This window comes from Phalacrocorax aristotelis, chromosome 15 (genome assembly GCF_949628215.1).
Source record: "Phalacrocorax aristotelis chromosome 15, bGulAri2.1, whole genome shotgun sequence".
Taxonomy (NCBI): domain Eukaryota; kingdom Metazoa; phylum Chordata; class Aves; order Suliformes; family Phalacrocoracidae; genus Phalacrocorax; species Phalacrocorax aristotelis.
This window is the reverse complement of record NC_134290.1, coordinates 7,614,027-7,634,300: the sequence shown is the minus strand read 5'-3', so window position 1 is coordinate 7,634,300 and position 20,274 is coordinate 7,614,027. Positions and strand designations below refer to the sequence as shown.

The 20,274-nt window shown below is 57.5% G+C and overlaps 1 protein-coding gene across 1 annotated transcript in view; it reads left to right on the top strand.

The window, feature by feature from the left end:
* The first annotated feature begins 1,971 nt into the window (after window positions 1-1,971).
* MYO18B (myosin XVIIIB) overlaps window positions 1,972-20,274 on the top strand; it is a 73,328-nt gene continuing 55,025 nt past the window's right edge. The window contains exons 1-13 of the mRNA XM_075110743.1: window positions 1,972-2,003; window positions 2,100-2,274; window positions 2,981-3,721; window positions 3,976-4,042; window positions 4,280-4,392; window positions 4,625-4,801; window positions 5,560-5,758; window positions 6,823-6,965; window positions 8,083-8,183; window positions 8,749-8,812; window positions 10,438-10,582; window positions 18,506-18,676; window positions 19,501-19,591. Of these exons, the coding sequence (XP_074966844.1) occupies window positions 1,972-2,003; window positions 2,100-2,274; window positions 2,981-3,721; window positions 3,976-4,042; window positions 4,280-4,392; window positions 4,625-4,801; window positions 5,560-5,758; window positions 6,823-6,965; window positions 8,083-8,183; window positions 8,749-8,812; window positions 10,438-10,582; window positions 18,506-18,676; window positions 19,501-19,591 (2,219 nt within the window). The remainder of the gene's footprint in view (window positions 2,004-2,099; window positions 2,275-2,980; window positions 3,722-3,975; window positions 4,043-4,279; window positions 4,393-4,624; window positions 4,802-5,559; window positions 5,759-6,822; window positions 6,966-8,082; window positions 8,184-8,748; window positions 8,813-10,437; window positions 10,583-18,505; window positions 18,677-19,500; window positions 19,592-20,274) is intronic.

Here is a 20,274-nt window from a genome sequence, read left to right as displayed (position 1 = left end):
AGCCCCCTGTGCCTGCAGACCCCCACCCAGGTATGGGCGCTCTGGGGGGGCCTTTGGGGTGGGGGATCAGGATTAGGGTCTGAATGGAGCTTTTTGGGTGTGTTGGCAGCTGTGGGCCCCTCGGTGGGGTGGGCTATTTTTAGGTAGGAATGGATGGTGATAGCGGCAGCCCTGGCTTTGGGGGCGGCTTCCAGCCACTGGTCTGTGCCGGGGAGAGGTGCCTGGGAGGGCTGCAATGGGAGCGGGGACAAGAACGGGACGGTGCTCCCAGCCCTGTGCAGTAGGGTGGCTGGGGACCCCTGGGTGGCCTCAGCTCTTGGTACCCATCGGGATGGCAGCGGGCCCTGGGTGGCAGCAAGAGCGAGTCCCCAGATGGCTCCTGTACGGGGACCAGACCCACAAGGCTGCGGCCGAAATGGGGCTGCATCGTGCTCCCTGGGTGGGGGGAGCTGGAGGGGTGTTGATGGTGCTCCCCAGCCCTTGTTCATGCCATGCTGCGTGCTTGGTTGAGGCACATCCCCCTCTGTGCCGCAGTTTCGCCAGTGCCGAGCCGGACTGAGGGTCCAGCTCCAGCTGGTGAGTGCCGGGGCCTGCCGCCAGCACCCCAGGCTCAGGGCCCTGGCTGTGCTGTTCGGGGCCAGCTGTCGCCCACAGCCACAGAGCCCTGCCTGGGGGACAGCGTGGGGGCAGTGCAGGTCCCTGACGGGAGCGAGGGCACGTGGCGCCTGGTGCTGCCGCCCGAGAAGGCAAGTGACATTCCTCAGCCGGCTCCTGGCCGCTCCTGGCGCTCCTGCCCTTTACTGTACAAGGAGATGCGGCTGCTGCCATGAGCGGCAGGGCCAGACGAGCCCCGACGCGCTTGGTGCATAAATGATCTCAACAGGTGAAGCTGGGGTCAGCCTGAAACGAGGCGTGGGCGGGCTCCCGTGGCTGCCCTGTGCCACCCGGCCCAGGGCAGTGGGGTCCCAGCACCACCCTGGTGCCACGGACACCCTGTGCCATCACCTCCCCACACATCCTGGCCACTGACCATGCCATACCGGGGTCTGGAGGCAGCTCCACATGGCCGTGCTTTGCCCAGCGCTGCCAAATAACTAGTCCCCTCCATGCTTGGGCTGCCGTGCTCCAGCCGGTGCCATGAGCTCAGACCGGGGCAATGCCCAGCAAGGTCGCGGTGCTGCCAGCTCTGGTGCAGCCCCGGGGCCAGCGGGAGCCCCTGGCTAACTCTCTCCTCTCTCTCTGCATCGTGCACCTGGCACGGCCCCACAGCTCTCCATACAGCACCATCCCGCCTCGGCACCACCATGGCAATCTCCTCGCGCCTCGCGCTCTGGGAGCAGAAGGAAAGTCTCGGTCTGGGATGGCACCAGTGGTGTTCTGGGGCTGGATGCTTGTGGGCTGCCTGGGGGCTCGGTGCCGGGCAGGGGACCGCAGCCAGCACGCCACGCGCCTCTGGGGTCAGCATCCCCTCGCCTCCCTGCGCGCATTGCTCCTGCTGTGTCCAACCCTGCCGGCTCCGGGCACTTTGCAGCGTGAATATTCTGGTTTGAGCAATTTTGCTGCCATTCAGAGCGCGTGGTTTCCTGCAGGGTTGAGGCTCGTGCACGTCTGCAGGGCTTGGTGCTGGTGCTGCTGCACGGTGGTGCGGCTGGGAAAGCCCTTTGCTGTGGGAGCTGTGGGAAGTGAGGCCGAAATGGCCGCAGGGATGCCAGGAAGTGCTTCTTGACTCGGTACAGCTGGGACGGTTCCTTCTGTGGCCGTGTGGGAGCTGCTGGCTGTTGGGCAAAGCTGGCAGCGCATGTGGGCTCCCTGCAGCGCCCGGACCTTGGCGGTGTGTGGAAACCTTAGTGCTTCTCTGTGGGGCTTTTCTTCTTGGTGCTTCTTCTCCTGCTCACCACAGCATCCCTGAACCAGCCCGGTGTCTGTGAGCCGCCCACGGCCTCTCTGGCAACGTGCAAGATGCCTGCAACCATGGCTGGCCCCACCGGCAGAGCAGGGCCCTGGTCCCCGGCTCACCGCTCGTGCACGCTCGTGCTGCTAGTGCCCGCGGGGCTGGCTTTGCCGGGGCTCCCATCCCCACACCGTGCCCCGTAACCCAGCCTCTGCTCCTGCAAACAGATACGGGACGAGGACCGGGGGCCGCCCCCGTCTGCTCCCCCCCTGCTCCTGTCGGTCATCCCCGGGGGGTTCATCAAGCAGCTCGTGCGGGAGACGGAGAAGGAGGCCAAGGCGGCAAAACTGAAGAAGGAAACAAAGGCGAGCATAAAAGAGGAGGTGAGCTGGGATGAACCCCACACAGCGCTGGGGCGTCCTGCCTTGGTACTGGCTGGGTGTCCCTGTCTGTCCCCAGCCCAAAGTGGTTCCCACCCGAGGCACCAGCCAGGGTTGCTGCGGTGCTGCCAGGCCCCATCTCAGGGGCCGGGGGGGCTGCAGGGCTCCGTGACACGACCCCCAGCCAGGAGCCTGGGCATGAGTTGGGTTGGACAGCAAGGCCTGGGCTCGCAACCTGCCATCAGGTGCAACAAGCTGCAGCCCCGGCCTGCCGCCAGCCTTGAGCAATTAATGCTGGAGACTTCATTAATGCAACTTGCTGTTCCTGACTTGGAAGGCGAGTAATTAAGCAGAGCACGAGGCTCTCCAGTTCAGCTCACAGAGCAGGAAGGGGAGCGCGTAGGGTGTCCCTGGGCATGGCACCAAGTGGTGACCCAGGATGCGGCAGGTGGAAGGGCTGAGGGGATGTAGCCAAGGAGGGAGATGAGGGGGAGAAAGATGCTGCCATGGCTGTGCCCTTGCAGCCCGGTCTGGGCAGGCACCTGCAGCCACTGGCTGTGCCCGCAGTGAGCGGGTCTGGGCTGGAGCTGCGTGTCCTGCTGGGCTGTGCTCTGCACAGGCACCCTGCACCAGGCTGCAGCTCCTGGGGCCAGGGTCAGGTCCTTTGCCCTGTCCCTGTCAGACCCAGCTCCTCTCCTTTGCTTGGCAGCCCACGGGGGAGGACGGCAAGGCCCAAGCCGGGGACGCCCCAGCTGCCGGAGGAGAGGTGGCCAGCAAGGGGCAGCCGCTGCAGAACGGGGTGCACGCGGAGGGGCAGGGGGGCGAGGGGGTCGTGGCCCCTCCACGTAAGGAGCTACCACCTGGGAGGGCTGTGCCGGGGGCCATCCCCAGCAAAGCCCCATCCTCTGCGCCCAGCCCCGCAGCGGCTGCCCTGAAACCGGTGGAAACTCCTCACCCAGAGGCTCCCAAGGCAGCAAAGCTATCGTGCCTGGAGAAGAACCCCACGGACACCTGCTCAGGGGGTGGCCCTGTGGCTCCAGCCCCTGCACCCAGCAAGGACCCCCAGTGCTGCAGCAAAGTCCCAGAGAAGGAGGGGGACGCACCCAAGGGGACGGGCCCAGAGAGCACCAAGAAGGAGAAGGGGGCACCCCCAAGCCACGAGCAGCACCCAGCCAAGGCAAAAGCCAAGAGGGAGCTGGGACTGGCCAGGAAAGAGCCGGAGAAGATGAAGAAAGATGTTGGAGGTGGCAAGAAGGAGCCAATGGAAATCAAAAAGCCTGGAAAAACTACAAACAAGTCAGAGGGGCCCAAGGGGGAGATGGGAGGGGTCCAAGAAGAGTCAGAAGATGTGGCAAAGGAGGTGGGGAAGGTGAAGGAAGAGCCAGGAGAGGATAAAGAGGCACACGGAGAGAGCAAAGAGAAGACGGGCGAGAGCATGGATGAGGACCAGGTAACGTGTCTGCAGACCTGCTGGGCTGTTACTCTGTGTCTTGGGTGCACTGATGCCATTTTCTGGTTTCATGCATCTCTTCCCATTCACATGGGCTTGCTGGGGTCGGTGGGAAGGTGCCCCTGGGGCCAGCCAGGAGGGCAGAGGAGGGCTAGGGTTCTGGCTGGAAGTTTTGCCATCCACGGGGTAAGTGCAGTTTGTCCTGCTCAGTTTTCTGCCAGTTCCTGCACAATTCCCCTCTCTCCTCCTCACAGGCTCCAAGGGACGTTTGGTACGAAGCGGAGAAGGTCTGGCTCATCCAGCAGGATGGGTTCACGCTCGGTAACCTGCCTTCCCCTGCCCTTGCTTTCCAGTGCCAAAGATAAGAGCTGTCTTCAGCCTGGCTGTGGGTCAGGAGCAGGGTGGGCACCAGGGGCTACTCTGGCCTGTGCCCAGCCATGCCGTAGCGGGGCCATGGTCAGAGGTGGCCCCTCGGCAGCTCTGCATGCCGCAGCCGGCTCTGCCCTGAGCTGCCTCTGCCATGCAGTGCATCAGGGACTCACCGTCCTCTTGTTGCAGCCACGCAGCTGAAGCCGGACGTGGGGACGCCCGAGCTGCCGGCGGGGAGGGTGAGGGTGCGCCGGGAGGCAGACGGCAGCATCACCGAGGTGGATGAGGGCAGCGTGCAGCGGGTGAGCCCTCTCCTCGGTTTTGGCTGGCACAGGGGTGGGAGCCCTGCCTGCAGTGCCTGGTGCCTGGTGCGTGGCAGTGTCCAGGCAGGATTAGACCCAGGGCAGCCTGTTTGCTTGGGCCGTGACCCTGGGCTGGATGGGTCCAGGGTGTTGGGGTGCCAGTGCGGTCCGGCACAGCCTGTGCCATGATGGCAGAGCTCGAGGGGGGGGGGTCCTGGCTCTCTTCCTGCAGACCAACCCCCCTAACCTGGATTATGCTGATGACCTGGCTGCGCTCACAAACCTCAATGAGTGCAGTGCCATGAACACGCTGCAGCAGCGCTACCAGTCCCGCCTCCCCTACACCTACGCCGGGCCCAGCCTGGTGGCCATCAGGCCCAGCTTCCCTGCCAGCAGCACCTCGGCGAAGGTGAGGGGGGACCGTGGGCCGGGATTTCCCGTGGGAAGTGGTCACCGACCCCCGAGGGGACAGTGGTGGAAGGCGCCGGGCGCTGCGGTGCCGGCAGATGGCACCGTGGGACTGTCACAGCGCATGGCCGGGATGCTCGGGGCAGGGGATGCTCTGAGAACACTCAGGACCGGCGACGCTCAGGGCTGGGGATGCTCGGGGCTGGGAAGGACAGGTGCTAAAGATACTCTGAAGACACTGAGGGCCGGGGATGCTCAGGGCAGGGGATGCTTGGGGGGTGGTTGGAGCTGGGGATGTTCTGAGGATACTCAGGGCTGGGGACACTCAGGTCTGGGGATGCTCACAGCTGGATACCACTCTCAGCACAGTTTTCCTGGTTTCCGGGAGAAAAATCACTGTGTTGCTGTGACTGCACCCTCTGAGTGGTCCTGGGGTGCTGGGGCTGGGGAGGGGAAGGGCCTGGGGCGCAGTGTCTGGGGTGGTGCTTGGCAGAGCTCTTACTCATGGGCAAGCTGCAGCAGGTCCTGCTGCGGGTTGCCTGCGTTGGTCCCCAATACTCTCCCTGGTGCTGGTGTGGTGAGGCTAGGCTGGCCGGGCTGGGTGGCATTTCCCTTTCCCTGGGTATCTTGGAGGGGGATCTGCATCCTAGGGAGAAACCATCGCCCTGAGTGTGACATGTCTTCAGGATTTTCTCTACAAGGAGAGACCTTCTGTGGGTTGTTTTGGGACATGCTCTCTCACTCTCTCCCTGCCTGCAGGTGTTCAAGGGGAAGCGGGACAGCATGCCCCCGCACGTCTGCTCGGTGGCACAGAGGGCCTACAGGAACCTGCTGATGCAGCGGCAGGATCAGGCCATCGTACCTCTGGGACGCAGTGGGGCTGGGAAGACCACGTGTTGCCAGAGTGCTCTGGAGTACCTGGTGGGCACAGCAGGCAGCGTGGATGGCAGGGTCTCAGGTATGAGGCACGGCGGGCAGCGTGGATGGCAGGGTCTCAGGTATGGGGCCAGGCGGCGGGCAGCGTGGATGGCAGGGTCTCAGGTATGGGGCCAGGCGGCGGGCAGCGTGGATGGCAGGGTCTCAGGTATGGGGCCAGGCGGCGGGCAGCGTGGATGGCAGGGTCTCAGGTATGGGGCACGGCAGGCAGCGTGGATGGCAGGGTCTCAGGTATGGGGCACGGCGGGCAGCGTGGATGGCAGGGTCTCAGGTATGGGGCCAGGCATCTACCGCGAGCTCCAAGTCCCAGCAGCGATGCACAGAGCACTGGCAATTGGGCTGCAGGATGCTTGATGCTGGGCAGTTAGTGTACGGAGAGCGTCTGTGCAGACTAGGGAGTCCACACAAACATGAAAGTGATGCTGTTTCTATCCAGTGGCCTCCATTTGACCTATTCCCAGCCTGATTCATGCCCTGTTAGAGTGGCTCCAAGCAGCTGTACAAGCACAGCATGGGCTGGCAGAGCCGCAGGGCTGCAGCCCAGGAGGCAGGCGAGCAGCGGAGCTGCGAGTGCCCCTGCCTTTTATGCATCCCAGACCCAACAGATTTGCTATTTTGATAAACACCTGAGTAAGCACCAGAAGGGAATTACTTGCATGCTTGGGGCAGCACTTTTCTCATCTGATCAAGTTACTGGTGACTTGAGAGGAAGCGCTGTTAAGCTTTAGAGGGCAGGTTTGGATTTTGGAGCGAGCTCTGGGTACACCATACTCTTGCAAAGGGCTCGTGAACAGCCTGGAGCAGGGTGGAGGTGTGTGCAGGCTGGCATGTGCCCCTCCTCCCAACACATGTCCTCTCCTGGTGTGGGATGCTAACCCCATGCTCGGCCAGTGCCCCAGGTCCCTGTGCACTGGCACAGATACCCAGGAGGAGCAGGCGAAGGTGCAGTCAGGAGAAGAAGCCTCCTCCAGTGCCTGTTTGCAGCCCTGAGGTTGTGCTGTGGCAGTGGTACAGTCTGGCTCTCTCCTGGCAAGCACCAGAGCGATCGCAGGGAGGCTCAGGAGGCTGCTGGTGCTGCTTTTGCAGTGGAGAAGATCCAGGCAATGTTCACAATCCTGGGAGCCTTTGGGTCGGTGACCACCAGCCACAGCAGCAGCTCTACGCGCTTCTCCATGGTCCTGTCACTGGATTTCAGTGCCACTGGCCGGATAACGGCTGCTCACCTCCAGGTACCGCGTGGGACGCATCGCCTGGTGAGATGGGAGGGCTGTGGCTGAACCTGGGGTCCTCGGGACGTGGGCAAACAGCCCTTGTGCTGCTTCCTGGCCAGGCTGGGCACAAGAGGAGTGATGCTTTGCTCTGCTTCTCCTCCTGGACCAAAGGTGTCCCCAGATCACAGCTGAGTAGAAGCTCTGCCAGCAATGTGGTGGGGTCCCCCACAGCCCACCACCCCCTCCCCTGGCAGGGAGCGCAGAATAGCGCTGGGATGAAATGTTTATGAGAAAATGTATAATTCAGCATTTCATTAGCAGCACCTTACTTGGCAGCCTTGAGCAGAAGCCTCTGAGGGCTTTCATGCAAAGGCACTTTAATCAGAGCTGCCCATGGCCCTGGGCCTTGTCTGATGGAGGAGAGGTCTTGAGCCGGTGTCTGCTCATGGGGTACACCAGGGCTTCCCATGGCTGCCCCATTGCTGCCCCCCCTCTGCCCCGGTACCGGCAGGAAGCCAATGGCCCAGCATGGCTGTCCTTGTGCAGGAGTGGGAATGTGCTCCTGGGAGCATCTGCTCTCCAGACCCCTAGTAACTTCCTGGGATGCTCGTGGGGGGTCCCAGCTCTGCCTGGGACACCAGGTGTTCCTGGTGTCAGTGCTGGCACCGAACAACCTTAACAAGGCTGGAGGCAGACCTAGGCTTGTCTCGAGCCTGGGCAATGGCTTATCCATTGCTGAGACACAGACACTGAAGCATCTCTGCTAGGGCCATGTCATTGCCCAGACCTCTGGAGGCAGGGAGGGACTGTGGGTGTTGCACCCATGCACTGAAGTGTTTGCCCCTTGATGCATACCTGGGGCGTGACTTGGCTCTTGCTTGCACGACCTGCAGCGCAAGGCTCTGGGTGGGAGGAGCAGCCTCTAAAGCCAGCCGTGGCCCTGCGAGGAGAACAGCCCCTCCTTGACAGCTCCCAGTAGCATCCCTGTTTCCACGTACCCCTGTCCCCTCTCCTCCCTATATGCCTGGCTCATCTGGACACCCTGGCACAGCGGCCACCCTACCCGCACCGAGAGGCTGTCCCTGCCTGCACTCTGGGGGCTGCCACTCATGCCTGCCTCTGCTCCCTCCCCCAGACCATGCTGCTGGAGAAGGGCCGCGTTGCCCAGCAGCCCCATGGAGAGAGCAGCTTCAATGTCTTCCCCCTGATGCTGGCGGGACTGGATGCAGCACACAGGTGGGTGTGTGGCCCCCACGGCACTGGGTGGCTCTGCTCCTTGCCTGGCTGCTCAGCTGATGGGTACCCCCATTGCTGAGGGACTCCCCTGTGATTTATACGCAAATTTGCTCCAGCAATGTGGTTTTTGAGACCTCCTTGATAAGAAAGAGCCTGTGAGTGTGATAACATTAGTGATGCTGCAGGGATTTTTATACTGTTATATATTAGAGATTTTCTAGGAAATGGGCATTTTCTGGTGCTTTTTTTGCCCCTTCACTAAAACTGAAATTGGGCTGATCAAATGAGATAGAGGTGCCTTTCCCTGCTCGCTTCAGGCTTTTCCCACAAGGTGCGGGTTCCCAGGCTGCCCTGGACAAAGGGTCCTGGCACATCTGGTGCTGGTTCCGGCCCCCTGCCCAGGGCAGAGCCACGGGAACCTTTCCTAACAAGGCCCCTTGGATGTCGCTGTAAAGGCAAAGGGGCTCTGTGGGTGCCAGAGATGCTCCCCGAGGAGAGGGCAGGGGGTTTGGGGAGTGCTGGGGCATGCAGGAGCTTGAGTCTAATTTTCTGTAACTACTTCCAGGACGATGCTGCACTTGCACCAGGTGGCTGAGAGCAATTCCTTTGGGATCAAGCCATTCTTGAAGGTAGGGACAAATGCCAGAGCCATGCAGCCACCTGCAGCGGGATGCTGCAGCACATGCCCTTCATCACCCCCAGTTAGAGGCCATGCTGGGGTCCTCAGCTGCTGGGTGACTCTAGGATGGTGCTGCTGTACTGCGTGCATGGAGGGAGGGAGTGAATGTCAGGGTGTGAGCAAGGATCTGCCCAAACAGCCTCCAACACCCCTCCAGCAGCCACACCAGAGCAGGAGATCTGCTAACACCTGGGCTGCTGCTGCCTGGCGTCTGTGCTCAGGTTTCAGACACCCCAGGACCAACAACCCCTGATGTTTCCCTATGGCAGCAGCTCTTGGTGGGGCAAGTGCATCCTTTGGAGAGCCCAGAATGTGATTTTGAGGGGCTAACAGTACAGCATTTGATTTCCAGCACCGGCTCCTTATTAGTCTAAGCTGTTTGTAAAGATCAGGGAGATTGCTTATGAGCCAAAGCTCTGGGATGAATCGCAGCAATTTGCAGTTACATCATCTATTGATGAATTCAATATTCAGTCTTCATTAGGTAGCTCCTGCTCTGGTCTGGCAGCCAAAGCAATCAGCTGTTTGAGCAGCAGCTCTCATGGAGGGCACGGTGGTGTACTGTGGGTCCTCGCCCTGCTGATGCAGCAGCAGATTTGGGTTCAGAGATGGGGTTTTACCCTCCTTTCACAGCCCCTGATTCCTGTGGGTTCCCCATCCCAGCACGGAGGCTTTTCCCTCTGGGATGCAGAGGGTCAGCAGGGGCCAGGCACCACCAGCCCCGGGCAGCACCTCTGCAGTTCAGGGAGTGTGAGCTCTGCAAAGTCCCCATCGCCACTTCTCCTCCTTCCCATTGATGTTCCCCATGGTGTATGTAAATCCCTGGAAAGCCGGGCTTGGCCATTTGGTTCAGCACAGCATGGCAGGGTTGTCCGAGGAGCGCCCAGGACACTGGGGACGGGTGTGTGGAAGGATGAACTGCCCAAAAGATCCCCAGGGGGATGAAATCCTGCACTGCAGCCTGGCCTGGCTGAGCAGGACATCGGTAGCTCTTTGTTTGCCTGCTCTGGAACCAGCCCAGAAGGAAAGTCAGAGCAGTGGTGTGCTGCGTTTGGTTTCAGTCGGAATTTGGGGAAATTTGTCAGACTTTCCTTTCTGAACTCTGGATGATGAGACTGAAAATCTGATTCATGGCATCCCAACCTTCATCCCCACAGCCGCTGGGGATAATCCCTGCTGTGACACCTGTGGCTCAAGTATTCGGGGTATTTGTCTGAGTCTGGAGAAACTGTGGACCTCAGCTGTGTTTTCTCATGAGTAGCCACCCCATAGACCTCTTCAGGAGCTGCTGCTGTAGATGCTCCTGAAGTGGGAATTATGTGGTGTTGTACAACGAGAAGACGTACCCAGGCTTGCTCCTAACGCCAGGCTCTTGAGGAACCTGCCATGGGCTTCTCTCACTGCTGTCCAAACTGTTCCTAGAGTCCCTTATTGTCTTTTCCTTGCTGGCTATATGGTTTTTGTATGCCCTTTTGTGTTCCCCCCATGTGTATCCCTGCACTCCCCTGTGCCCAGCACTCGGGATGCTCTGGCAGAGGCGGTGACGTTTCCCTTCCCATCTCTTTCCACCTGCAGCCTGAGGAGAAGCAGAAAGCCTCAGCAGCATTCACCCAGCTCCGGGCAGCCATGGGCACGCTGGGCATCACGGCGGAGGAGCAGGCGGCCATCTGGCGCATCTTAGCTGGCATCTACCACCTGGGAGCCGCTGGGGCCTGTAAAGGTAAGGGGAGCTCCTGCCTCTCCTTTCCTTACACCTTGTCTTGGTGCCAGGGGTTAGAGGAGGGTGAGAAAGCATGTCCCAGTGGCGATCAGTGCTTGGGCGTGTTGCACACCAAGAAGAGTTCAGGAGTGATGCTCGCCTGGAGGCTGTTAATCGGGCACTTGCTCTGAGATCTCGGTTGCACACGGAGCTGCTGCCTTGAGCTGGGCAATCCTGCGTGCTGGCTTCTTGCCCACGGGGGCTTCTGGAGTGGGTCTGTCCCATGGCCATGTGTGGACAGGATGGGGGCTGCAAGGTGACGCCTTGTGCCTGCTCTTTGGGAAGGACCAGGGTAGGTAACTTGTTTGCTGGCCCGTTGTCCCCAGTGACACTGCGAAGGGACAGCTTCAGGTAGCAATAATTTTATCATCTCTTGAGTGTCTAATACAGTAACTGAATTATAATAGGATGAGTCTGGATGAAGATTGTATTTATAAAGACTTTGTTAATACAGGCATATAGAAATTGCCTTATCCCTTATAAATTATTTTAAGATGTGCTCTAACCCATTTTAGAGACAGCCACATTGATTTACACACTTCAATTTATGAGGGCTGCATAAAGGCTGCTATAAACTAAGCCATAGACATTTATAAATGTCTCTGCAACATGTCATAACACATCTTATGGTAACTTATGCCATTAATCATTTATTAATTATTTTAAAGGGATGAATGCTGTCATCACTTACAGCGAGTTCTTTTTCTCTTTCTCTCTGGTGTTCACTTTCCCCATCCCCATCTCCCCTGATGCCCTTCCAACTTTAAAAAAAATGAATCTGCTGTCTCAGGCTGAAGTGTGGGATAAGGCTCTCGGCAAAAGAAAAGAAAGCCCTTCTGCCTTGAGAGTTTTCAGGAGAGCAGATTTTGGAGATGCGACTCGTTTTAAGAGTGACCAGCTCAAAGGCAGATGAAGCGACAGTTACTGTGTTGGCCACGGAGGGTTTGCTGCGTGAGCTGAGCTGGTTTGCTCAAACTTACTGAACTTTCAGTCCCAGGCATCCTACAAGTCAGAAGTGAACTGAATGATATGTTAAACAAATCTTGTTGCAATTATTTCAGCATGAATAGGGATGTTAATAGTGGGCCCAGGCAGGGCTTGTGGCTTTGGAGTGGACTTGGGTATGGGATTAATAACCAGAGCATGTCTCAGCATCGCTCACTCTGGTATTGATTCCCCCATCGTGTGTCAACAAAAGAGGAGAAATGAAAGGAAATATGGATAAAAAATGGATCAAAGCTGGATGAAGCAAAAGTCTCAGTGGGGGCGATGACTCTTTTAATGTGGTTAAACCTGTCTCCTGATAGCCGTCTCTTCCCTTCCCCTTTCATGCGCTTTGAAGTCGTATATTCAAAATCCTCTTCTTGAAAGCTCACCAAAGGGAGCCTCATCGCTGGCTTTTCACTTGCATTCAGGAGCGCAGCCAGGCGCTGTGGCCGCTGTCGCAGACGCCGCCGCTGCCATCCCAGCGGCAGCGGCCCTGGCACGTGCCGTGCTCCGGCTGCTGCGCCCCAGCGCAGGTTAAATGCACCTTTTTCCTTCTGCTGATGGCTACCATCTTGTCACAAATTTGGTTTGTCCAGGAATGAGACAGGAGTGAAGAGCACCACCTCTCTCTGGCTGAGAGTGGAAAATACATTTGCAGATAGAAAAACACTGAGAAGAAAAGGTTGAATTTCAAAAGCCTGCTCTGTCCTGGTGTCAGCATTTCCCATTGGCTTTGATGCGTGTTAGAGCAGCTCTTTTTGTTAGAAAGCAGCCTGACATCCAGAGGCCAGTGGGGCATCCTAGGTACCCATTTACCTAAGTGCTTCCAGTCCCCTTTGTGGGCTGCAGAACATTACATATTTTCATTTATTCATTGCCTCTTTAACCGGGAAGGAGGTTTCAGGCACAGCTGGGGGTCGGCATTCAGCTCGGTCTCAAGCTGTCCGTTTTGCTGACTGTTATAAAAAGAAAGCATCATGACTCCCTGCTTTCTGCGGGCTTCCCACCGTGTGCCTTTAATAGAGACGACTGGGTTTCCAGTGGCTGCAAGTCACTGAAGTCCTCCCCGTGCTGCAGGCGGGTATGCGCCATGGCCGGGAGCCAAGCGTGGCTCCCACCGGCGCACTGGGCAGAGGCTGCTGCAAAACCAGCGGCCTGAACCCCTTGGATGGAGGAAAACCATAAGGGCAAAAGTGCAGGGGTGGGGCTGGAGCTGCTGCTCGGGCAGGGGAGGCTGCGAGCCCCTCCAGGCTCTGCGGAGGTCAGCAGCACCCCACATCCACTGCCCTCCCACATCACCGTGTGGATAGGGCTCCTTCCCCACAGCAGCTCCGACGGCGGAGGGGCGGGATCGCCCAGGCAGCCAGGGGGTATTTTGGGGTCCAGCAGGGAAGACCCCCAGCAAGTAGCAAGGGGGCAATGCCTGAGCGGTTGGCAGCTGCGGGCTGCCATGGCCCAGGCTGGGTCCTGCACTGCCCCACCGCTGCAGCATCGCTCCCTCAGGAAGCAGGAGAATGAACATCCCTGATTAGGAAGACAAGGCATCGAGTGATTTGTGAGATAGGCCTGGGTCATGCCGTGGCTGGATCAGAAGGAGAGGTGAGCCTGGGGTCCCACATGCCAGTGCGCAGTGTCCTGCTGCGTCTCTCCAGAGCCTGCAGGCAGATGGGGCTGGCAGGAGCAGCAGGGATGAAAACCCCCTTGAACACCCTTTTAGTGTGAAATGGAAAGTTTTCAGAAGGGCTGGAAGTCATTTAGCCAAGTACAGTAATGGGGACGTCCATCAAAACATAAGGGGGAGAGCACCTGGCAGCATCCAACAGGCATCAATTATGTAGTTTCCCGAGCATAGATGTCAGTCAGGAGTGGACTCGGCTGACTTACTGCTTTATCACCAGAGCTGAGGAAAAAAGCCTTAAACCTGCATTATTGCTGCTGTTTTACAGCCTCTGAGATGTAGTGACCTTTCCGTAATTGATGTGGAAATGACACTTTGTTCTTAGTTCCACCCAAACCCAATGCCCAGATTTACCCTAATTTTTTATTGCTGCCTGTTGCTAAAAGGAGGAGGGAACAGCATATCTGTAATTAGCACTGCACCAGAATTTCCCTTTTGTGACAAATGTCTCTGACCCCAGGGTGGTCACTGTTGCAGAGGGAAAAACGCGCCGGTGGCTGCAGCACGGTGGCGGGGATGGAGCTGCGGTACCACTGCCGGCGCAGCCCAAGCCCGGTGCTCCGGCGGCGCAGGGGCTGCCATCGGGAGAGGAGCACAGAGGAGGCCGGGCAGCAAATTGCATAAAGCAACATTGTGAATCTGTGTGCAGATCATTCCTCTCCCAGCAACTCCACCTTGCAATGCTCTCAGATACCTGCCTGCAGGGTGTAAGCCTTTGCAGTCTGCTCTGTGCGGGGGGAGCCTCCTGCAGCCCCTCCTTTCCCCGGGATTCCTGTAAGTGCAGGGGACAGGTTTGCAAGGAAAGCCCAGGCGTTGTTAGTTTGGTTTTGGTGCCGCTTGCATGTTCCGTGGCACTGGCTGCAACAGCCTTGCTGGCGTTGGAGGTGAAGAGAGCACAGGACCCAGCGCAGGGAGCCTCTGCCCCTGCTTTAGCGTTGCTTTTCCTTTGCAGAGCAGCTGTCCCGGGGCTGTTGCCCAACAGTAGCCTTGGGTGTAGTTAAATCACCAGCGATGCTGTAGCTCTGTGCTGTGGGTGAGCGCAAGACCACCTTCCTCCTGACAGGAAGGGCTCCTCTGCTTTCCTGCAACATTCATCAAAATGATTCTTGGAAAGGATTGCATTAGGGCTGGCATCTTGATCTTGCCAGTTTTTTTCTCTCTCTGTTAAAGCTTTTTCTCTTCAGCACCTGGGTTTTCTTGTTGTAGAGGAAAGCGCAGATGATTTTGCATGTTTTGTTTTTGGTAGGATGGTGGCTCTCCATGTCTTGAGTTGCAACCCTCAGGAGCAATAGTTTTGCCCTGATGAAGCCTGATGCCTTCATGAGAAAGACCCAAACCAAGGTGACACAGTCTCCAGGGACTGGATCACAGTGTAGCGACCATCCAGCCATAAGCCTCTGTACACTGGAGGATGTCCTTAGGATTTCTTTTCCCCAGACAAGAGGGAGGATTTAGGCAGAAGGACGTGTCCCCATCCAGGGCAGGGGGACCCTGGTTTGGAGCACAAACTGGGCAGACCTGCATGGTCTGTTGCCCGGGTCTGCAAAATACAAGGTTTGCTGGAAATTGTGCTTTGAGCTGCTCAAGCCCCGTGCTGGGAGCAGGAGGGAGATCCAGTCCTGCGGGCAGCAGGGTGCTGGGGGGGGTCTGCCCCCTGGCACATCCCTGCTCAGCACAGGAGCTGGTTTTTTTTCCATGCCCTGGCCGTGGTCCAGGGTTCAGAGCCAGGGAAGCAGGAACAGAAAACTCTGGGAATAGTCAGAGTCCTGGCTGGAGCCTGGCTGCTGCTGCCAGCTTGTCGGGGGTCTGGGGGGGCTGGCTTGAGAGTTCCTGTTGACATTGCCTCTCCTTTGTGGAGGTTTTTATGATCACCACCATGGCTCCTGGTCTGGGTGGGCTGTCTCCCCGTACGCCAAGATATGGCACTATCTGTTCAGTGCTCTGACATCTTTATTACAAACAGTCGGGGAAATGCAGCCAGAATGGCAGATTTCTTTAATCATGCTATTACACAGCTCTTCCCTTTGTTATATATAGGCTTTAATATGTCATACATCAGGCAATGGGTCAACAGAGAATAGACTGGAGAATTTAGTGCAGGACAAATAAATTAACCATTCAAGCCAGGAGGAGCCTCCTCTCTCTTCTGTCCCCTCCCAGAGTAATAAAGAGGAACAAATGGGCTTTTTTATTTGTCCCATTAGCAGTGCAAATGTTTTAATGACAAAATAAGTGGAAGAAAAAGGACAGGCTGACAACGTGCATCCTGAGCAGCTGAGGGGGCTTGGGAAGGCAAGTGAACGGGGATGCCAACCCGCACGGCTTGCATGGGAAGGGGGCTTGCGGTGAGGCTGAGCTGCCCTGTCCCAGGAGAGAGCCCATGGTGCAGCTCCCCTCCATTCCCGGGCAGCGCTGCTGTCAGCTCGCGGGTACCGGCCCAGGCGGCAGTGGGGATGGGTAACGGAGGGATGGGGTCCAGCCCCTCCAGGCTTCCCTGCTGCTCCCCACGCTTCCTGAACTGAAATAAAAAACAGAAACCCTGCTGCTGCCTGAGCAGCACTTGTGGGCATGCGAGCGAGACGAAGCTGCTGCTGACCCTGTATTTTCCTGCTGCTTCTCTTAAATATTAAATGGGCCGAAGTAATTACCTTTTACGTGTTAAAGCTGGTGTGTTTTACAATGGTCACACTACACCCAGGAGGGCTGCACGCCGCTGCCGCTGTTTATATTTTATGAGGTGTGAAATGGTGCCTGGCCTCTCCTGGGGTGGGCTGCTGGGGGCTGGTGGGTGCGGGCTGGGCAGACCCGCAGCTGGGCAAGGTGTGGGCACAGCGCGGGCGCAGCGGGGTTTGCAGCAGCAGCCCTGCCCCCAGACTTGCTGACAGCACACACCAGGTGCTAACAGTGAGGGTGCAATCTGGGGAGCATTGAAGGGCCAGCTCCCCGGTGGGCGAAGGAACATGTCCAGGGGCTACTGATACACCAGGCAGCATCGCGCCAGCCTCTGACACCACATGCTGGTCATACAGCGATTGGTTTTGTGGAGGTGTGAAAGATGGCAGTGCATCCCTCTGCCCAGGGCAGCAGGATGCCTTCCACACTGGAGCAGCACGGTATGGGCATCTGCTTTCCCCACTTCCAATTGCTCTGTTGGGAAGACTTTGCAATGCAGCAGGCTGGGCTGAGCAGAGCCCCTTGCTTATCCTGGGGCTACTGGCACGGGATGCTAGAGGGGCTGGCGAGGGATGCTGGAATGGCCAGCGTGGGATGCTGCACAGGAGCCTGGCTGGTGGGGCAGGTCTGTGCAGCCCCTCTGCTCCCCAGCATGTAGCAGCGTGTGGAGGTCTGCCTGACGGGGATCAGCTTCTGTCCAGCCAGCTCAGATGAAAACAAGTGAAAATAAAATAAATCAAAGCCTGGATTGTTGAGGCAATTACTCTGTCTGCTCCAACACAGCCCTTGATGTTGGAGTAATTCAGTCAGAATAAAAAATAATGGGAAAAGATCAAAGGGGAAGAGAAAGCAGGGAATGACTCTCGTGGGTGTGCTGTGAAGCACCCCATAGCCCCCGGCTCTGGGGAAAGTGGCCTTTTGCTGCTTTGTGCATCACCTTGGCCAGGAGCAGGGGACCCTGGTGCCCCATGGGGCTGGCCAGAATGTGGCCATCTCCCGCTCTCCACCCCAAACCCTCTCCCCTGCCACCAGCTGCCTGCTGCATTTTAAGGGCTCATCTGAGCCGTGAGGCCCCGAGCTGGCTCCTCACCCATCACCACCTAAAAGTGCTACCCAGAGGTCTCTGGGTGACTTTGCTCATTTGCTCCCATTTCTGCTCATCCCCCTGCGTTCCTGAGCGTGCGCCAGCCGGTTGCCTCTGCAACACCTTTCCTTCCTGGATTTGTAAAAGGATTTATCCTGCAGATTGCTTCCCTATTGATTTTAATCATTAAGCTGGTATTGCTGTTGCTGGATGTAAATAATGTGTGCCAGCTCTGTTTGCTGTCAGCACTGGGAGGAGTGCTGCTCTCAGGCTGACGGGGACAGCAAACATTGCTGGGGTTGAGGAAGGTGATCTGGGATTTTGAGGGATTGGTTTGTAATCCCATCAGCTTCCATAAGCACATCTGCTAGTTTGATCCACTGGAGCTCTTGAAATGCACAATGTTACTGATGCCATGCTCGCAGCAGCAGCCCGGCTAGGTTGTATGGTCCATCTGGTTCCTGACTTGCTCTGAATTGCCTCAAAACACTTTGGAGCAGATCTCTCCTCTTCCTGATCTTGCTGGGCAGGTGGGATGCTCTGAGCACCGGGGGAGCACTATAGCAGGGAAAATAGGTTCAAAAGCATTGATCTGAGATCCTTGAAATTTTGAACTATCTTCTGACCAAAAAAAACAAGGCCCTCTTATGCTAAATGATTGCCCAAGGGACAAATCAGTCAACCTTTCTCAAGTTATCCAGCCTTTAATATGATAAGTATCTTGCAAAGCTGAGAAAATCCTTACAGCTGTTGTTAGCAGAAGCGTGTACATAGGGAGGGCAGCCCCACGTACCGCACGCGGCAGGAGCAGGAGCCGAGTGGGCCACCGAGACCAGGCCTGTTGCCTAGAGAGAGATACAGGAGTTGTTTCTGAGGGAGAAGGGATTGCAGCAGGAGGCAGATGGACTTTAAGGACCAAAAAGCTTTTCGGTTCAGTTAGTGACACTACGCAGATGGGAGTGAGATGCTACAAATTCCCAGCAGCCAGGCCTTCAAGGTGGAAACTGTCTTTTGACGTGGATTGATTTATAGCTATTCTGCATCCTTGTCTCGGCCAAGTGTCCAAGTGATGCTGGGGGGCAGAGGCTCGGCTCCCACCCTGCCCACCGGCACAGCTCCTGCCTGCTTTGCCCAGGCGAACTCTTTGCTCAAAGGACATTTCCAGGCTGTGGGCTGCAGGGTCGTTGCTCTGAGTGGGTCAGCAAGGGCAGTGCCTGGTCTGAAACTGCCTGTCAGGGGTATGAGGGAAGGGCTGATCCAGCAGTTTTGGGGGGATGGAAGGAAAGCAGGGTGCCTCCACCTGCCTCCCCATCCCACGCTGCAAACAGCAGTCTATTTTGATTTTGAGGGGTTGTACATATAAATGGGCAGGGATGTTTGCCAGAGTCACTGAGCCTGAGGCCGGCTCTGCTTGTGCTGGCTCTGCCCGACCCATTTGTGCCCCCCTCATCCCCCTCCTCAGTTGGCAGGAAGCAGTTCATGAAATTCGAGTGTGCGAGCAATGCTGCAGAGGTGCTGGGCTGCGACCTGGAGGAGCTCACCACCGCCGTCTTCAAACACCACCTGAAGCAGATCCTGGCGCAGGTCACGGCACGAGGCAGCCGGCTGTCCCCAGCGGAGGAGACCCCAGCAGGTACTGGGATGCTGCCTCCCTTTTTCCTTTATTTATGGGTGATAGGGAAAGGCTCTGCTCTGCGTTGCTCTGGACTTTTCAGGCAGTGACATCCATTTAAGTATGTTCATATTAATTAAATTATTAACTGTGCTCTGGCACATAGCTATCCTCAGCTCTACAGCTGACCCTGCCTGTCACTCCTTAGGGACACCTGAAGATGAGGCGAATTCAGGTAGTTGCACTGGCAGACATGTGATGTGGCTTAAATGCTGTGAGATGTCTCTCTAGAAAAGGAGGGGAGAAAACCCGGAACCAGGAAAGCAGCAGGGTGGGCATCCTTTCCTGTGCCCACAAATGAAGCCATGCCAGCATTGTGCTGCATGTGCCCGTGTGCTGCAAGGAGGCCTGGACGCGGCGGGGAGTTGTGCTCCTGCTGGACAAACTGCTGCTGAGCCACTATAAATCTCAAATTAATATATGGATTTTAAGGTCAGGCTTTCCACACCCAACTCGTCCTCAGCAGCAGAATTACAGCTGGACCTCTGCAAGTTATTCTGATAAAGGCAAGAACCTGCAGAACTGGTCTTTAACATCGTCATAGTTTTATTTCTTAAATATACATTAGGCAGGAGGCACTAGAAGAACTGAAGGCAGGCAGGTGGATATGCAGTGCTCGTGTAACAGGAGCGATGCTGTGCCTGGCGGGCCGAGGCTGGGAGCCGTGCAGGTTATCCTGCCCAGCAAGGGAGGGAATCCCCTGTTACCGGCTCAGCTCTGCATAGACTGGACTCGGCTGGAAAAAAAAAATGTGCTTTGCCTGCTTTTCTCTCTGCCTGTGCCAGGGCCGAAGATGACGGGTGTGGAGTGCGTGGAGGGGATGGCTTCGGGTCTCTATGAAGAGCTCTTTGCCGCGGTCGTCTCACTGATCAACAGGTATGGAGCTGCCAGGTGCCACGCTGAGGGTGTCTGTGGGTGATGGTTCCTTCTCCTGGGGCTGCTGAGGAGGAACCTTTGCTGGGGGCTCTCCAGAGAGAGGCATGGAGCAGGCAACCGCTGCCTGCTGAAAAAAGAAAGTTATGTGAAAATCTCTATCTGGGAGAGCACGCTGGCACTGGGGACCTTCCATGGGCCGTTAGCCCCATGCGAGCTGGCGCTGGGGGTGACAGGCCCCGTCGAGCAGCGGTCTCTGTGCACGTATCCTGCCCCTCCTGCCAGCGTGGGCAGCCTGGCATGGAGATCTGGCATCGGCAGCGGCCGGCTGGCAGCGCTTCTGCTGCAGCTGCTAAGCTGCCTGCCAGCAGGCAGCACCGTGAGCAGATGTACCAGGCAGCGGAGAGCAGGGCATCACCGCACCGAGAGGAGCAGCCCAGCTACCTATTAATAATAAATGTGACTTTGCAGACCGAAATCAAGGTTACCAGTATGGGCAGAGCAATAAACCCATCAGGGAATCCCACAGTGAGCCCTGCAGATCCGTGGTAGGAGTAGCTTTGTGGTAAAAGCTTGATTGCAGGAGAGGATTGAGATGTCAAGAGTGAGAGGGGCTGGCACCAGAGTACCTGCCGAGGTGCTCTGGGAGGCTGCATCCGTGTCCTGCTGCTGGGTGCTGGTGTGGC